At 33.0% G+C, this 19,666-nt stretch overlaps 1 protein-coding gene across 1 annotated transcript; it reads right to left on the bottom strand.

Annotated features, from left to right (window-relative positions):
- Positions 1 to 4,710: 4,710 nt before the first annotated feature.
- Positions 4,711 to 19,505, bottom strand: LOC131855000 (uncharacterized). The gene is made up of 22 exons (XM_059206204.1): positions 18,405 to 19,505; positions 18,008 to 18,160; positions 17,810 to 17,919; positions 17,562 to 17,721; positions 17,016 to 17,148; positions 16,493 to 16,623; positions 15,826 to 16,029; positions 15,545 to 15,688; positions 14,991 to 15,167; positions 14,600 to 14,720; positions 13,973 to 14,107; positions 13,283 to 13,490; positions 12,788 to 12,953; positions 12,233 to 12,391; positions 10,175 to 11,945; positions 9,664 to 9,862; positions 9,370 to 9,553; positions 8,807 to 8,985; positions 8,047 to 8,240; positions 6,969 to 7,163; positions 5,547 to 6,881; positions 4,711 to 5,231 (listed from the first exon to the last, which is right to left on the bottom strand). The coding sequence occupies exons 1-22, from the start codon at positions 19,212 to 19,214 to the stop codon at positions 5,041 to 5,043; spliced, it is 7,059 nt and encodes a 2,352-aa protein (XP_059062187.1). The 5' UTR covers positions 19,215 to 19,505; the 3' UTR covers positions 4,711 to 5,040.
- Between the last annotated feature and the right edge of the window lie 161 nt (positions 19,506 to 19,666).

The following is a 19,666-nucleotide window of genomic DNA, read 5'->3' as shown; positions in this document are numbered from 1 at the left end:
TAACAATTAAATAGCTGTTACGTATCTCACTCATTTGCTTAATTCTCAGGCATGGTATAAAATATGATGACGTCACAGTATATACTTCGATGTCTAAAGAAATACTGCATGCTACCATTGTGAGCATACCAACCATATTTAAGTTGTCTAATTGTATTATTATTAAAATAGGTAGGTAGGGATATAAAAGCTTGTTTCAACGGTGTTCTGGTGCTTCACTCGATCCTCGCAGAACATTTGTATTAATGGGTACGATGGTTTATATTGGTCACGTGTGTTTTCTATGTATGTTATATATTTATTTCTATTATAAATGTTTATATATACCCATAGTACAAGCTCTGATTAGTTTTGGTCTAAAGGGCGCAATCTTGAAATATTATTATTTCATTATTTATGCAAATAATAATCTAACCGAACAATACTTTTGCGACGTTTCAAACCATTGAGGCAAACTCAATCTATTCTTTGCTTTTATTATTTATTTAGACCAAGGTAACTCTACAGGTCTCTACCTATATTTTAATACAGTTATTAACAAATCATTAAATGTTCGGTTTAACGATTCTACGCCGGGTAAGTAGGTAATTGTCACAATAATGGATCCTTGGTCAATGCCCTCGTGATCTCACGACCTAACTGGAAACAAGAGAGCAAGCTAGTAAAACAGCTATGCAATTTATCTTCTTTGTACTTCTTTGAATAGCCACAATAGGTACAGACCTACCTAGTATATAAGACATTTAATAGACAGCGACAATAACAAAATAATACCAGATTAACGTAGGTAGGTACTGAATGCATGTTCATTATGTAGATGTAGGTAAGTAGCTACCTATATACTGTATTGTTGCTACACACAACTTGTTTAGTACAAGACAGGCTCTGGAACTGGGAATAATTAAATTTAATATTTATTAATTTAATTGTTGATATTATCTGTACTTACTGTAAAATCAACGAATAGCAATTAATTGCTATTAGTTTCGTATCGCAGCATTAATTATTTATAGTGCACCCATATGCCCTACAGGTATAACATGATGTATGAGCATGAAGTCAGTCCAATTCAGGCAGGTCAGACCTAAAACTGCAATGGTTTCGAAATGGTAAGCCGCCCGCGTAAGGCATTGCTTGAAACGAAATCAATAATCCCTAAAAATCACCCGTACTGTATGAGAGCATTATTACGTATTTACTAATATTCGATAATAGGATATATCTTACTGCGCAGCATACCTACGCGAAAGAAACGCGTGTCTTGAGTTTATGCTCCTGCTTATTCTGATTACAGTAACAATCTCCGTACTTCATTCTATCGCTAGTATCACGAGATGCATATAAAACTATGCATCTCGTGTTTACATTAGCATCCAATTTATAGTAACTGAACCAATGCAGGTATCAAAATCGGTATCGTAAATGGTAAAAGCAATTAAATTCTTACCTAGACTTTATCGATTCTACTCCTAACTCAAAAAAATATTCGATCTTCAATAATGCCTAAAATAGGCACCTGCCTATTTTTATTGTACTTAAATAGATACAATAAAATGCTTGTTTCTTTAGCACGTTCCTTATGTAATATTACATTATGATTTACAGGTAAAATTTCGCTACGTACGAAATAGCTAGAGATAAGGAAAACCTTCAAGAATCTGCAAATACCTTATTAGATGCATCTTCGTGAGTTATTTTATAATTTAATAGCACAAGACACCATCAGAATCCAATCAAGTTCAATCTAAGTCATGCCCTTCGATTCCATTACAGTGTTAGTTGCGTGCAGCTCAATTAATTATGTGCTGGATTATTATTATACTGTGTTGGCATTATATAATATATTTTTAATACAATGTTTAGCTTGCTAGGTTATTCATTTACTGAAACGTGGATTCTTAAACCATCATGGAGGGCGTATATGTTATTATAGTATATTAAAAGATCTTTATCGAGTATTCAAGTATAGATAACAATAACTATATATCAAAAGCGGTCTACACACGACCTCAAATCAGAGGCAATATCGGAGCAACGGTAGGTAGCGTTCTAGATCGATCCAACATTACATCTAATTTGAATGTCATATACATTAAATTTTACATTTGTTATTAAATATACAGTAGGTATTAGTGAATAAAACTTACTACTTTTATTTCATATTTTGAAAAGGAGAAGTCGACTGCAATGATATATTATAATAGAGAGGAACTATGTTGTCTACATGCGACATATAGCTGTGCCCGCATGAAAATTACAGCTTGTTGTTATGATGTATAAGCTATATTACTGTAAAGTTTCATCAAAATCCGTTCAATAGTTTTTGTATGAAAGAGTAACAAACATCCAACTATACTCACAAACTTTCGCATTTATAATATTAGGAAGATTATCGCCTCTTCTTAATATCCAATCTCCTTTCTCAATTTAACTTGTTGGCAAAGACCAAAGCTAAACTAATTTAGAAGACAAAGCCTTTGTCAAGGAATCATCAGTCTCTCGCATCAGTTTTCAATATTTCATCCTTTTATATTACTCTCTCGCGAAAGTGTTTCAAGTTAAAGTGCTATATTCTCTGGTGTCACTCAAATAGTGGGTCATGCGCTATCAAAATAGGACTTTGTAGTAACAAGCCCCATCACTAAAAAATAATCCTTGAATAAGATAAGCTCTCGCGATTTCGTTTTTCGAATTAGGTACGATTAATTTGCTTAACACGTTAATCGTCATGACAATATCAGAAAAAAAATCACATGGGCCATGGTAACTTTATTAGTTAATTTAGTTTAAAAATGTATCAAGGAAACTTAATGTGTCACAGATCTTTTTTGTCAATATTCCGGGAAAAACACTATTTATGTCGCACATATATGACTAACATGCCCTATATTATATTTTTTTTCTCGACAAGCTGTATCAATCTGTCTGACGTTCATTTATTTCATTTTATTGTTTGTAGTAAGCTAAGAAATTTTCAGGTTTTCAAGCTTTCAAAACATAATGCAAATGTATCATTTGCGTCGGACATCTGTGATTACCGTAGCCTTCTAACAAATCGCGTACGGCAGACGTATATGTCTGACATGGCTCATATAGAACTTCTTAGCGTTAGACACATAACTGGCATGGCGAATAACGTGTTAATTATTTATCAGTGTCCCGAGCACAGAAAAGTTATTCAGAAATATATATTGAAAGTTTTTTATGTTCGTGATGATTACCAAAATCAATGAAAGTACAAATACTGTTATCGTATTTCTTTATTGATACCTCCGGTACAGTACTATCTGACCACTTTAAAATGCAATGTTATGTATCACTTCGAACAGTAATGCCGAACAATATTTGTACACAGAACATATATAATATATTAATAAATTATAGAAAAACAATATTATTAAAAAATAATATACATGTATAGATGTTTCTACTTTTTTTCTGGTGTGAATTTTTTCATAAGTACAATCTGACTGTTAGAATACTTGTTATGATATACTTCCATAACTTTACTACATCGATTCCAATAGTTTTTTAAATTAAAAGTTTTCTTAGACTAATTCTTAATCTCTTATATTCCAAATGGCATGGGCAAACAAATAATACTGCTGAAGGATAACATGCACTACTAATCATTGTGACATCATTAAATCATACTTAAATTTAAATTGTATTACAATTAAATATTTATTATAATTATTTTAAAATTTCTTTTATAAAATGGAATACATTAAAAAAATCTTTATTCACTCTAATGACTCAAACTGAATTTCATATACATTATTAAATAGAAATAATAAAAATTCGAATTTTCGAGTATGTTCAACCATCCATCAAACAATTATTATACAGGTACGACCTGAAAAAAATTCAGACATTGCTATATACAAGACATACATAGTACACATGTATCTTATTAAAATATACATACGTGTATAAAGTCGCATTTTTAAACCAGTAAAATTTAAATTATAGCTTTAAGCCTGCTTAATAAACTCACTGCCTTGTAAACACAACCTAAAACACACACAAAATCAAATTACATTCGAAAACACACCAAAGAAAAAATAGAAATTTACAAATAATTCACTAGGACAAATATTCATACTAGATTTTCATATTCAGATCACATTGTGCTAAAACACAAAACAAAAAAGATCAGTAAAATATTTTATATGCATATAAACTGCATACGTCTAGTTCATACATCAATAAACACTTAACGCGGTCCTGTTGAATGGTTAAATGAGAACTAAATAATCTAGGATATCTAGGGCGCTACCTATCTAAGCTAAAAATATTTGATAAATATTCCATACACGCTATATTCGACTTAATACTAAATTAGCAACGTATCACATCCATCGATCAATCCATAGCCATAGTAATGGAAAGACTTTACTAAACATCTAACCATTCGCACTAACGGGGTTAACTGTACTTGAAATTATTCTCTATACGCACTGGCTATTTTATAAAAGTATAATAATAATACAAAATCTTTGTTAGTCATTAAAATTGTTTTTGTATTATTTAGAAATATTCTAAATGCGTATACTCGTCAGCATTTGCCTATTTCAAATATATGCAATAAGTATTATTATATTTAATTCAATGTCTTCACAGATAATTTGAGATGATGTTTCGCCACCATACACAAAGTAGCATAAATTATAAATAAAAAAGCCAGAATAAAAGAAAGAACATCTATATGAAATAAATTTGAAATTTGAGTATCACGGTTTTGTTACTTTAACAAGTGATTGAAGTGTTTAACAAGAATAGAATTAATGATTTCTTATATTGAGGAAAAATTACGATCAAAACAGATAAAATATCCATACAGAAATATCAATCTAACACGACCCAAAAATCGCTTACCGCCGAGTTCGTTAACAGGCATCGTCACAATAACGTTAATTTAAAGCCACACTACACTATTGTACGTAATCAACGTAAGTAATAATCAGTCACTCCGCACTTGGGACTCGCCGTCCGGTATAATGTTCCCGGTATCGGTAGTGGATGGTGCAGTCACGAAGTTTACCACTGCGGATTAGGCGGTAAGTAAGCCTCGGGTGCGTTCATCGGTGGCACACCCGGCCCCGCGGCCGCGCCCGCAGCAGCTCCCGCGTACGGCGGTGCTCCCGCTCTATACGGAGCGTAATATCCCGCGGCGCCATACCCGCCGTAATAAGCCGGGTTTGGATATGCTCCGTACGGCATCCCATAAGCTGTATATAAAAGACACGTTCAAATTAATCCTAATGTATATTTTAACATTGTAATTTAAGTAAAATAGAATTTTAATCTGATCTGTAGTATTTTTAAGTACATAGTAGTAGTAAGACGAATAGTAGTAGTAAAGTGAGTGAAGATTCAGCTACTAGGACGTAGGTCTGAACTAAGTAAACCAATCGATAACACCGACTACTAAGGTGAAAATCAAAAGTACGAAAGTTATATTCTATAGGCCAACTAATGACATTCTGTTCTATAAACCTAGATTACTTTTAAATTCTATGCTAAAATATACTAATATTATTTACCTGGGTATTGTCCGTAATGACCCTCTGGTGGGGGATTGGTAGGAGGATATGCCTGCGGTGTCATAGGGCTCGGAGGGTGAGGTATATTCGGAGACGTTGAATTGGTTGTGACATCCATACTGTTGTGAACCACATTAGGTAGTGGTTGTATTAGCTGTGGTTTACCAGGGCTCGTAAGTACATGTGGATGGGACATTCCACTCATCGACAAATCATGCGGTCCACTAGGCATTGGAGGCCTATTCATTAATCTAGGTTGGGAATTCAGAACAGCGTTTTCTACTGGCGCAATAGGAGCGGTATTTAGCTCATTTTTTCTAGATTTTTGCGATGTAGTACCTGAACTTAAGAGATTTGATACACTATGGGACATGGTGGAATTTGATGGAAGTTGCCTTTCATTAATTGGAGATTCAGCTGAGACTTCTGCTTTATTTGGTGATTTTTTCTTTTTAGATTTAGAGCTAGGTTTTTCGTCGGTACTAGGAGAGTAGGATTGTGTTATATCATCTAAGTTTCTACGAAAATCGGGCAATCCTTCTTTATTCAGGACACTTGCAGTTCTCTCCAGTTGACTTAAACTTGATTCAGTCTGTGGTCGGGTGCTCAAGCGTTGATGCCTATAATTTTTCAATAAATTGGTTTTTCTCTCAGCAGGTTCTGCTGGATTCATAGATTCAAATTGTTCAAGTTTTTCGCGCGCTGCCATTGTCATGTCCATAGACCGATCCCCCGTTTTGTTTTCTAAATTTTCTTCCGAAGGCAATTTTTCATCTGTTGTAAGAACTATTGAATTTAATCCTTTCGATTCAAATTCACTCTTCGGTTTTTCTGTTGCATCAGAAGATTTAGAATCTTCTGAATGTTCAATTGTACTATCGTTATTTTTAAAATTATTAGTAGATGATGATTCTGCTTTATTTTTATGGGAAACCTCATCATCACTATCTAATACTTGTGTATCATCTTCAGAACCAATGTTCATTTTATTTGAGGTATTATTTTCAATGTTATCATTATCCAACTTCTTAGTATCTTTAGGTATCTTTGTTATACTAACAGATCCTAAATTGGGTCGCATGATCCTTCCATGCTGAATAGGCGTTCTCGGGCGCATACCAGAATATCCTCTTAATTCTCCTAAGCGGTTCCTTATATCGGCAATCTTTTGACCTGGGAGTAAAGGTCTAGCTAACTTGTTTTGTCCAGCCATGGAAGGTCTAGCTAATACTCGTTGATAACCTGGTCTAGACGCAGTTTTAGATGTGATTGTTATTGCTGAATTATTTTTAAGCGAACCAGGTATATTCGTAGATGTTGGACGACCACCTAAAACTATGATAAAAACGGTATTAGTATAATATTGTAATTGCAATAAGTCCAAATTATATATTTTTTATTTCAATTACACTAGCGATATACCTTTTTTGCCTATTGGATTGTCCTTGCCATCTCCTCCTTTTTGTCCTAAGCCTTTAAATGAAGTCTTGATAGCAATAATTTTGCCAGATTCCAGCTGCATGTAAATTCCTTTTGGTGATTTTAACACCATAACACGTTGACCAGCTTTCAGTACTATATTCGTTTTTTCAGCAGAATTTGTTGGTATTACTACATCTGTTAAATAAAATTTGCAAAGTGAATATTAACTGTATTTAATCACTTTGGTTTTCCAAAATAAGCTGACAACGTGATTGAAAGTAGATTTTGACTTCTGTAATTCTTGTTATGGTTAAACAAAAATTACAGAAGTTAAAATCGTATCAAAAATTATATATCGAAAATTTTTGAAGGGGACACTGTAAGTAGGCCATTCTTAAAACATAAGAGAGAAATATAAGTAATATACTGTGCCACATATAAATGTCAGTATGAATAATACATACAGTACAGTGGTATAATGTTGCCAATATTGATTGTGTGATATGTTCATTTATTGTTTGGTAATGTTTCCACATTATGTGGTAATATTCCACATGGTACTACCATAATCTTCGTCGTGACAGTTCGTATGGTAAGGTAGTACCTGGTGGTGTGTTTGTCTACGCGATAGATTTGTCTAGACGATACTAGTGCTGCTTGAAGAGTTGGAGAGGAATTACGGTTGCCGACCGGTGGTCGGTCTGCAAAGGACTCACGGGCGGCATTAAAAACCCACGTCGTCATAGTTATATTATTTTTTTTCAGAGATCATAATGGAATGATTTCCCCGCCTGCACTAACGGTATACGCTAGCGGGGCACCAGTGAAAAATGATAGATGCGCGTAAAGTCAGGTCAATTTGCCCATCGTGGCAAATTTGCCAAATATTGACGATCATTATGGTTTCCAGGGGAGACCGACTGAAGGTCAACCTAACATTTGTAGCAATAGCCTATTGTTGGCAACGGGGCTACTATCCTCATTACGAACAATCCCTACGTCTCAAACTGTCGTAGTTGTATTCACGATTTATTTTGAGGAATATAATCGACTCTAAAATGCATTTAATGTTAGTTACCAAGCGGCAGCGTCATCTCCTGCGCAGTCATGCCCTGCCGCCGCCAGACGTCGGCTGGTATCCAGCGCGCGCCGTGCTGCATGGGCCGCACGGAGGCCACCGGACGCTGCACCAAGCTGCCGTCCGCCGTCCGGACCGTGCGGTACGCCGCCGCCGGCTTCGGTGCCAGCGCTGCCTTCTTCTCCAACTCGTACCTACACCAGACGTTACATTATACGTCGTGTTCTAGTGCTAAACGACTAGATCACGACGAGCCACGGTCGTCTAGTGGTTTACCACACCGCTTCACTTCCGATGGGCGCGGCTTCGATTCCTCGCACGGCACAAACATTTATATTAATGAGTAGATTCGGTAGGTTAATTGTTTTCTAGGTATAATATGCATGTGTTTACGAAAACAACATATATCTATGTATTTGTATCAGTTATCTAGCCTATAACACAAGGATTAGCTAGCTTAACTTGGGTCTAGATAGCACTGTGTAAAATGTCCTGAGATTATTATTATTATTATTACATCATATCTTATATACAATATAGTAATTTCTTTCAACATATTTTAGTTACTAAACTTTTTTATATTTTCTATATTATAATATACATTCATAAAAATAGTTGAAACATTTTTAACGCAATAAAAAAACTGCACTTTTCCATTCTACATATAAGATATGTGCTAAAGATACTCATACTAAAGTAGTATATTGCTATATACAAGATTCTACACAATTGTTCTACAGGTACATTGATCATACATTACCCTCTCTGTGCAAGTCTTTTTTCAGCACTAGATAATTTCTTTTCCTTCCTGTCGACTAGTAGCGATTCATGTTGGAATGGTTCCTTGCTGAGTAGTTTTCCATGTTCAGATATAATCCCCTGCATCAGTACATCTATATACTTGTCTTTAAATCCTGAAAGATCCTTTGGTTCGGATTCCTGATAAATATAAAGATATTTTAATTAGGGTTTACATCTATAATGTGTATATTAGGACTAGCTGACATCCCGTTTTGCTATATGTATTTTTAATGCCACATAATAAAAAAATAAAATAAACATTTATGTCCAAAAATATAACCAATTTTTTGGGGTGAAAACCTAAACACTTAGGGGCAAATATATATTACAATATTACAATTACATTTCACATTTAACCTTTAGACATTCAGTTACACTAATATATTTTAGACTCTAGAATGCATGAGCTACAATTTAGAGTATAATCCTCACAGACACAGACACAAAGAGAAAACATTTACATATTGTATACATTTAAAATTTGTTTAATATTAAAAAATAATCAAACGCAATATAATTTACCTTCTCGTCATTATCGAAGCAGAGATTAGTGATTTCCTTCATAGACAATACTGCATCTGGGTTACACTCATCAACAACACGGTCCGCCATACCCTGTTTGTTGATTTGACGATCGTAGATTTTCTTTTCGAGGCACCAGTCCATCACAAAACGATACACAAAACAAGGTTTTCGTTGACCATATCTGAAATATCAAACGATTAAGTGACGAATATGAATTTGCAACAAACACGTAAATGACTATATAAAGTAGACTGTACAGCATATATATTAAAATGCATAATTGTACGTTACCTATAAACCCTACAGACGGCCTGTGTATCGTGGCAAGGGTTCCAGCTAGCGTCGAATACGATGACACGATTTGCACCCACGAGGTTGATCCCGAGCGAGCCAGCGCGCGTTGATACCAGAAACAGGTAGATATGTGGATTGGTATTAAACTCATTTATAAGCTTCTCCCGTTCAAGAGCGTGTGTAGATCCATCTAATCCTGTATAATGTTTATAATAAAGTTTTAAATATAGAATTAATAGCTGGTTAAAAAAAATAACGCCAACTAATGAAAAGTATTTATATTATAGTATCACCGTCATACAGACTTCAAGCAATAATTGGTTGATATCTGTGTTTCATTTGATGTAGCAAATTGTATTATATCAGCCAAAATTCTTTTGTATTGATTATATAATGTTTAATAATGATTTTATAGGTATTTTTTATATATTGTTCACATTTTAATACACATAAAATCAATTTAGCCAACTATATACTATATTAAAACATAGAAGAGATCAATACTTACGATAATAACTTGTGTTCCGTTCCCACAAGCAATTTGTTCCAGGAATGTAATTCTTTTCTAAGAAATCTTCAATTAGATTCAATGTAAACAAACTCTGACTGAACAGCAGTATTCTGTCACCTAATTTAATACTTTCGTTCAGGATATAAAAAAATAATTTCATCTTCGCGGAATTTTCAATTATGCCCGGTATATAATCTTTCAACAATTCAGCCGCCCAATCATAAGTCATTTCTTCTGCCTTTTTTACCATAGCTAACTCTTCTTCTCTATTAGGTTTATCCTCTTTCTCACTCTCTTCAGATTCTGACTCATTATCGTTTTTCTCCTTCGACTTTTTTCTGTCTTTCCTGCCTTTAGCTTTAGATTTACTCTTGGGTTTAACCTTTTCTGGCTTCTTACTTTCCTTGCGTTTAGCCTTAGATTTTCCTTTCTTTGGAGTTTCCGTTTCTTCTGACTCAGAAGCATCAGTTTTTTCCTCTTTATCCTTTAACTTTAAAATTTCAGGATTGCTATTATTAAGTGGAACAATTTCTGTTGGATGTTTTTTAATTTCATTTTTAACAATTTTTTTCGTATCTAAATCTTCTATTTTAACTTCACCATCTGACTCGGATTTCATTTCAATTTTTTCCTCATTTTTTAATTTGTCAATCTCGGTCTTAAGTTCTGTGATTGGCCATGACGTAACTGGACTTCCAGAACTAGCACTTCCCAATGGAGGTTTAGTCTCCAAATGTGGTGGGAAGTTAGGATACTGACATGGATAATTACCGTTAATATTTTCTAGTTGTTCATGATAGCTTGAAGTATTTGTTTGATATCCATAACTGGGGTCTCCGTATGGTGCAGATGTTACAATTTGGGATACATTAGGTTCCGGTTTAGTTTCATTTGATGAAAAGTTTGGTGCAATAGTTGATTCCGTTTTTATTGGTTGGCTAGGTATACTTGAAGGAGGTTGTACAGGCGGCACATTATTTTGATTATTCGGATAACCTGGATAATTTTGGGAACTGTCATACGGATTGAATGTATCCGAAGTGTTTGGTGGATATGACGAATTACCGGCATATGCCGGAGGTGGGTAAGGATTATTCGAATACTCTTGGGGTGGAGCATTATTTTGATATGGTGGTGGAGCATTAGAATTATATTCTGGGTATCCTGGTTGATTATATGGCGGATATGGAGGTCGTTGTTGATTTCCATACGGTTCTTGATTAGGCGCTGAATAAGGTTGCATTGCATTTTCAGGATAAGATTGCTCTCCTGAAGGTGCATTGTAGTTCGGTGGATATTGCTGGGGATTATTGTAATTTGGAGGAGGGTTGTTTCTATAATCGGGTGGTGGTTGACTATTAGGATATTGTGAATTATCCACTAGATATCCACTAGGATTACTATTACCGTAATAGTTGCCATTTCCCCAGTAGTTCTGATTATACCCTGAAGTACAATCGGAATTACTTGGATGATACTGATTACGATAATCATTATTATAAGGTGGTTGCTGTTGCTGTTGATAATAACTATTATCATAGTTTTGATTATAATTCTGGTTCGAAGGGTAATATCCGGGTCCTTGATTTGGGTAGTTAGGATATGGAGGAAAGGAACTACCAGGTTGATCTGATCTATACGCATTATGAGGACCATATGGTCCATTAGGTGGGTACGGTTGGTTTCCGTACGCTTTAGAGTCTGCTCGAGGTGGCGCCGGAGTTGTAGTATTAGGCGGAATGGTTGCAGCTGGCTTTTTCGAATTACCCTGAATAAAAAACATACAATATAATTAATAATTAATGTAGACAAATCCCATAAAATTAACAAATATTTAAATTATAGTATATACATAATAAATAATTTTCACAACTTCTCAAATGGTGTAGTCAAAATCATATGATAAATAATATTTAAAAAGAAATTGATTCTGAGAAATGTTAATATTATATAGTGTGATAGCTATAATGTTGTTACTGTATGAGTTGATTTGCGTTGATTATTACTTTACTTATCTTGTTTTTCTTTGTACAAAATATATGCATTACAGCTTACCCTAGGTTTAGCAGCCCGACGTGGCGGTCCCTTGTTCCTTGCGCGGCCAGTTTTTGTCACCCCCCTTAACTCTTCTAGATCCAAATCTTCTTCTATAGCAGCGTTTACTTCACTACGCTTTTTAAGGAAATTAAATAATACATCTGGATGGTTCCAAATCTGAAATTATTAATTAATAAATAATATTGTTGATGTCTATGTCAATATATAAATCCTATTCTACAAAAAAATTAATTCTAAGTGAAAATGAAAAAGAAATTAATAAACTGTTTATTTCTTTAAAAACAATTCAGTTACAATAACATAGTGTGTGATGGCCTAGTAAGCATGGAAATGCCTGTGTCAGGTACATCCCGCTCTTCCATATACATTGTCACATGTGTTTGTTTTTTTTTATATTATTTAAAAATATTAATTGTTTATATTGGTCTAGGTGTTTTATACATATATATAAATAAGTACAAGCTCTGCTTATCTTGGAACTAAATGTATGTTCAACACCATGTACTATTAATTGATGTATGGTGGTGCATATAGATAATGAAAATATCATACCTTACAACAAATAGCAAATGCCTTCAATGGATTGGGAACAGATGTGGACCGAACCACTTCATTCATGAATCTATCATACAATTTTCTCTGTAGTGGTGTCATACGCACTAAGAGTACATACTCTTCTTTTTGTGGCAAGGTAGACTGTAATACTGCATGTGACCTCCTAGAAATAGAATATGAAATTATGCACTTACACAATATTCTATTAGTTTGCTTATGATTAACAAAAATGTTAAAATTGATCAATGTAAGAGTATCTTCATAATCATATGGACATGTATGTCTAAACAGCTAAATGAATCTTCAAGGAATTTTTTTCCTTCATTTCATTAAATAAAAATCCTTTTACTACTACTACCTTTTATCTCATAAAAAACACACTCAGTTGCAGGGAACAGTTAGTCTATACAGTAGCCAGTCATCACATATAACTACTATAATAAAGTAAGTGATGTAACATCGCTTTATATTATCATATAATAATGTGCTAACCTTTGAACAAACCCCACAAGTAAAGAGTGCAGGACATGAGCTCGATATCTCATAAGTCTTATATCCTGTGGTGTAGAGTCTATACACTGGCCATTCTGTATTGGTCGTTCAAACATATTACAAAACTCTGTCTTGCTACCAAGATAATTTGGTCGAACAAAATCAACCATACACCAGTACTCTAGAAGATTGTTCTGAAGTGGGTACCCTGGAATAGAGAACACAGTAATTATGTAAATATATAGAAGTTTAAATTTTCTATCCATTTTCGCATATATATGTATTAACTTAAATAATATAAAGTTAGTCAAAAAGGGTATACTAAGCCACAAAGATATAAAATTAGCCATTAGTACAAACCCTTTCCATCTATTTTTTTAAAGACAACATTTTAAAAGAGCACACACAAGTTTCTTGCTCAGTCTTCTTGTGATAAGTCTGCATTCCTAATGCGCCGTAGAATCCAAAAATTTGCTATTAAAAGAGTTTTTATTAACTTTATTTGAATAAAGATTATTTCTATTTCTAATATATATATTATATTGATATTTCATTAAATACTGACATATCTTGACTTTGACCAAAGCTATAACATAATGCCATAGCATTAATCCACACACATCACACCAATATCTGTAGTTTTTACAGTTCCAAATAATTTTGTCAGGTTCAATATAAATTTAAACTCACCAGTCAGAACTATTCTGCGTTTAGTTCTCATTTGCTTCAAAGCATATGATATATTTGAATGAGAATTTTTTATTCTATGACCTTCATCACAAATAACCAAATCAGGACCTGGACGAACAAGAGCTTCATACATCTCTGTAAGAAATAGAAACAGGTATTCAATAAATAATAGATATCGCACGAATATGATCATAATTGTCACTTGGTACTATCATTATATAACAATATAATGAAATTAAACGAATGAAAATAGCTTGGAGGAACAGAAATTAAAAATACAGTACAAAAAAAAAATGTTGATTAACATCTTTTTAAGTTACTCTTGATTTAAAAAGATTGCTGGCCCACTGTTGCTCTGATTGACAAAAGACAGGGAGACATAGAAAACGCTGGTGGAGGTGTTACTGTCTAAAGTACATATTGACTGAGTCAAAACAGAGATGTACAAATAACATATATATTGATATTTATTGTATCTACTTAAACATTTAAGTAAATATTTCTGTTAGATTGTGTAATTATGTGTTAATTAATAAAGGCTTTGTATTTGAATAAGTTCCTTTGATAGCCTTAATGTTAACATTACTATTGAACATAACTGATAGAAATATAACCTTTACAACTCACCATCTAAAAGTTTCTTCTCCTCAGTGGTGGTTGTATCTTCCTTTTTGTCATCTTTGTTATCAGCTTCTAATTTCATTTGCATATCACCATCTTCTTTATCTAGTTTTGATTCTTCTGAAATCTATAGTATACAACAACTATTAACTATTCTATTGCGAAACAAAAACCAATCAGCTGCATTAGAACAAAAATTAGAATTAAAAGAACTAAATCTGTTCTAGACTGTATTTTGTTAATCACTAATAAAGAATAATTAGCTTTTATTACGAATTGTTTTCACCTCACCAAAGACAAAATAATAATTACAATTACTTAATACAATATGTGGCTAGAAATAAGATTCCAAAAGACAAAAGCACCAGATATGACATTTTACTAGGTTACTTTATACCTGTGTATCTTCATTAGCAGTATCAAGTTTGTCAGATTTCTTATCCTCCTTCTCTTTTTCAGCTTCGAGTTTCGCATCAGCTTTCTTTTTCTTACGAGGTTTCTTATCCTTTTTCATACTCAGAAGTCTATATAATTCATAACCTATCATCAGTACTCCTCCTGTGGTAGACCAATCCTACAAATAATATAAGTATATATAGAGTACAGGTTATGGAAGATAGTACAGTACATATAAAGGTTTATGATTTTGATGTTAAATATTTTCATAGAAATATTTACATGTCAGTAAATGGATTTATTTAGTTTGAATTGTATAGAAAACAAAGCTTTAAAATATATAAGAATACTTGTGAAGAACCTAAAAAAGGATAAAGAAAGTACAGTTTACCTAGACTAAAATGAACTAAATATTTATGTAATTTGTATACACACAATTAAATGTAACAACAACAATGTAAATTGTGTACACTTATGTAAATTGTTATTTACAATCAACATTAAAGAATATTAATTATTTATTATAAACCTAATATAATGATAGATAGGACTTACCTTGACGACTTTGGCGCGCATTTGAAGTGTCTTATGACTATCGTTAAGTACATAAATAGGAAAATTGCGTGATTGGACCTCCCCATGGGCTGCCAAAGGACTGTTTGCCGCATCGACTGGTAGCCACATGTTAAATTCAGCCACCTAAATAAAAAAAAATATTATAATGGGTTTTACAATAGCCAAAATTCATTTAAGATATTTTACGGCAAAATAAAAAATATATTATCTTAACTTTTAAATTTAAAGTTACTAATATGAAACTAATTTGATTGTCTCACCCAGTTTTGTAATGTGTTAATAGGCATAATACATAAGACAGTTTTGGACTTTGTGTATCTTAGGAATATATCACAGAAACAAACAATTTGCAAAGTCTTTCCAAGGCCCATAGAGTGTGCTAATATACATCCAAAGCCAGTTGATGTCGAAAATCGTTCAACTGATTCTATTATGTTGTCAAATAAAAATCTTACACCGCCAATCTACAAAATCAAATGTATGAATTAGTTAATAAATAATACACATTCCATATATATTTATCTTATACCTTAAACTCTAGGGTTGATTCAATCAAATGTTACCTTGAAATTGACTTCATGACAATAATGAAAAAAAATTATAATGTTTGTTCAAAATGTCCTCTAGTTTTATAAAATACAACATTTATTATAGACTAACTGTTGTGCTCATGTTATTATGATTCATACCGTTAGACTAATCAGTATCCAAAAGGCCATAAAAAAACACAGAAATAATTTGAGTTGATTAAATTCTTAAATATTATAAAGCTTCAGTAATTACTATAAATATATCGAAAATTTTGGGGTTATGTGAAGCAAATAATAATGTACATGAAATTAAAATCAATATTGATTTTACATAATATTATAAATATATAATTCGCATCAGCATCAATGTAAAATGAAATAAAATCTATTAACATACCTGATGTGGTTTAATAATTCTAGCAATTTGTGGAGCCAAAAATATATCCTCTTCATTCTCTGGATGACCAATATTAATTAAAACTCTGCCTTGTTCATCCGGAATATTGTAAGTGTCATTCACATGTAATCCTAGCCATAAAATAAAACTTGTATTTAATTTTTTTTTAAATAAAAACCATTTTGTATCAGAGAAGGAAATAATAATTTCAATAGTTTAAGAACTCTGATGTTTTAGGAACACAAAAGCTGCATCTGCATTTGTTAGTTTGGCATTACTATGCAAACATTATTATTTATGTTTTCCTAATAACTCAGTTCTTCAGCAAAGTCATTAAACATCAAAGTATTCATTCAGCAAAAGTAAATCCATTCTATAGAAGTATATTTTCATTTTGGAAATCAATATATAAATAACTCATGTTCCTAGAGAAATTAATTATTCTAAATTTAAATAAGTGAATAATATAATGAATAAGTGGTCTACTCTTCACAATAGACCAAAAAAAACACTATAAACATACCTGAGTTATGAGGGTCTTCTTCAGCTTCTGGACTAGGTGGCACCTCAGAGTCTGACAGCATTATGCAATCATCAGAATCTGACGATGATGATGATGACTCCTCGCCACTACTACTATCAACTATTTCTACTACCTAGAATCCATAAATTATACAGAGGTGAGTGAGAGACCATTAAAAATTATATAATAATGTAATAAAACAATATCCCTGGACAATTCACACAGCACCACCTAGTCCCAAGCTAAGTAGAGCTTGTATTATGGGTACTAGCCAACTGATATAAGTACTTAAATACACTTTTTATAATATGTATATAATGTCATAAGATACATTGACAACACAAAAGCATATACAAACATTCAAATACAAATTTTATTTGAATACTTGAACAAACAAACATACTTATGTACAAAAAACATACAAATGTTTGTACAGTATGAGGAATAGAGCCCACAACCATCTGAAGTAAAGCAGTGTACTGACTACTAAATCACTGAGGCATTCATAATATGCACAGAAAATAGAAAACTCATAAACATACTAACCTCTTTTTTATCAGTCTTGAGTTCAATTTTGCCTAATTTCCCAGGAATGGTACCAGATGTGGTAGGCTTTGGGATTTTAGTTACTTCTACCTGTCCTTGTTTCATACTTGTCTTCTTAACCTCACCTGAAGGCATTTTCACAAGTACTGTGTTTGGCAGACTGAAATACAAAGATGTAAATATTCAGTTAGATATTCACACAGTATTGGGGCACATTGTACTTGGAAGAATTAAAATAATAAACTTACTTTAATTTTTGACCAGGCATTTTCTTTAAAATTGAGGATCCACCTTGTAATAATGATAAAGTTTTCTGGTGAATTTTGTTTTGTCTGTTTAATGCTATTTGCCTCTGTACCTATTAAATATTAAACAATAAATTATTAAATAGAATTCAGGATATACAATGTCAAACATTATAAAATTTAAGTGGAAATGATTTATACCTCTCTAATGATTCTCTGTTGTTCTTGAACCCGAGCCAAACGCTCAGACTCTTGCCTTTGAGCAGCCAGAGTAGATGCATCTAAATTTTTCTCATCCATTACTTCTCTGATGTTTCGACGCACATTCAATGCATTTGTGTTAATAGATTTTTTCTGCAAAATTAGTAAATGTTTTAATATATTTATTCCAAATGTGTGAAATCACAAATATGTAATATGAGCCTAAACAAACGATGACAAAAAAACAGCAGCACTACATACTGTTTGAATCAAATTCATTGGGCATAAGAGTTTAAACAGTATTAATTTGTATCTAGTCTAGATACAAACAAATATAGAATTGAGTACGAAATTATCAACAAAATGATAAAAAAGTGTATTTAACATAAAATCTCACCTCTTCATCAGTTTCTCCTTTTTCTTCATTTTCATTTGATAATTCACTTCCCTCATCTTCTTTTTTACTAACTGCTTTCACACTAATTTCCCCCATTTCCTTTAATTTTTCTGTAATATCAAAGTCTTGGCTACTTTCTTCCTGCTTCATACTTAATAATTCATCAGCTGATTTCTCTGGACACAGTTCACCTTCTTCCACTTCAGCTATCTCTACATTTTTTGTTAGATCAAAATCACCTTCATTAATAATATCACTAATAGAAAGAGTCTTTGGCTCTTCTGCTTGCTGTGTTTCAGGTTTATTTTCCATTGGAACTTGCAGAAGCGATTGTGGTTCGCTCTTCTCACCACCTTTCTTATTTTCCACAATATCTCCTGTCTCAGGATCAATGTAACTATTATCCTCTTCATTTAACTCTTGCACAGCACTGGGATTCACTACAAATTCTTCTTCAGATAAACCGTCACTGTCTGACTGGCTTGCGTCGCTAGAAAAATCACTTAATTCTAATATATTGTTTCCAACTAAACTTCGAATTCTTATACCTGTGTCTTTTTTGAGCTTTTTAGTGAAGTCGTGGAAGTGTTTAACTGCTTCCATTTTTCTTTTATGGCTCATAGGCTTGGGGCGCGCGGGCGCTCTCCGCCGCGGATTCATAGCAGCCGCCTGGGCGAAGTGGGCACGTTGTATCCTCGCAATCGTTTCGTCATCGTCCTCGCTGTCACACGTCTCCTCGGAATCTTCCTCCTCCTCATCTTTCATACTAGTTTTATCTCTAAGAGCATTCGTATCCTCCGTATCATCCATGGTAAATTAATATGGATACTTAAAATTCTGTTCGCTTCATAGTCAGTACCTAACACGAGTACTTATTACAATTGTCATTCTCATATTGCAAGATCTAAAACACAGTTATAATCAATAAGAATGCAGTCCTCTTAGATATAGACATTATGATTATGGGAATTACAAACAAATCCCATTTCGGGATGATCCTTTGTAGTTCACAGAACGCGGCATAAGATGAGAGATGAAATTAACGCCGGATAACACAAATATTCACCCTATGCACTTGTACTGTCTGAAAATCATAACGTTTATTTTATTGTTTTTTCACTGTATTAATTAACATCAATAAAATAATAGTACAATTAAATTTTAGGAAGCCATTACTTCCGCAATAAATAGCATATTTGACTATAGAAATTGTGTATTGGACAAGCGTGTTTACGAAATTAAAGAAAGACGTCACAGGAATT

The sequence above is a fragment of the Achroia grisella genome, unplaced genomic scaffold (assembly GCF_030625045.1).
Source record: "Achroia grisella isolate CSIRO2021 unplaced genomic scaffold, CSIRO_AGI_Agris_v1 utg126, whole genome shotgun sequence".
Lineage (NCBI taxonomy): Eukaryota > Metazoa > Arthropoda > Insecta > Lepidoptera > Pyralidae > Achroia > Achroia grisella.
This window is presented reverse-complemented; position numbering and strand designations above follow the sequence as displayed.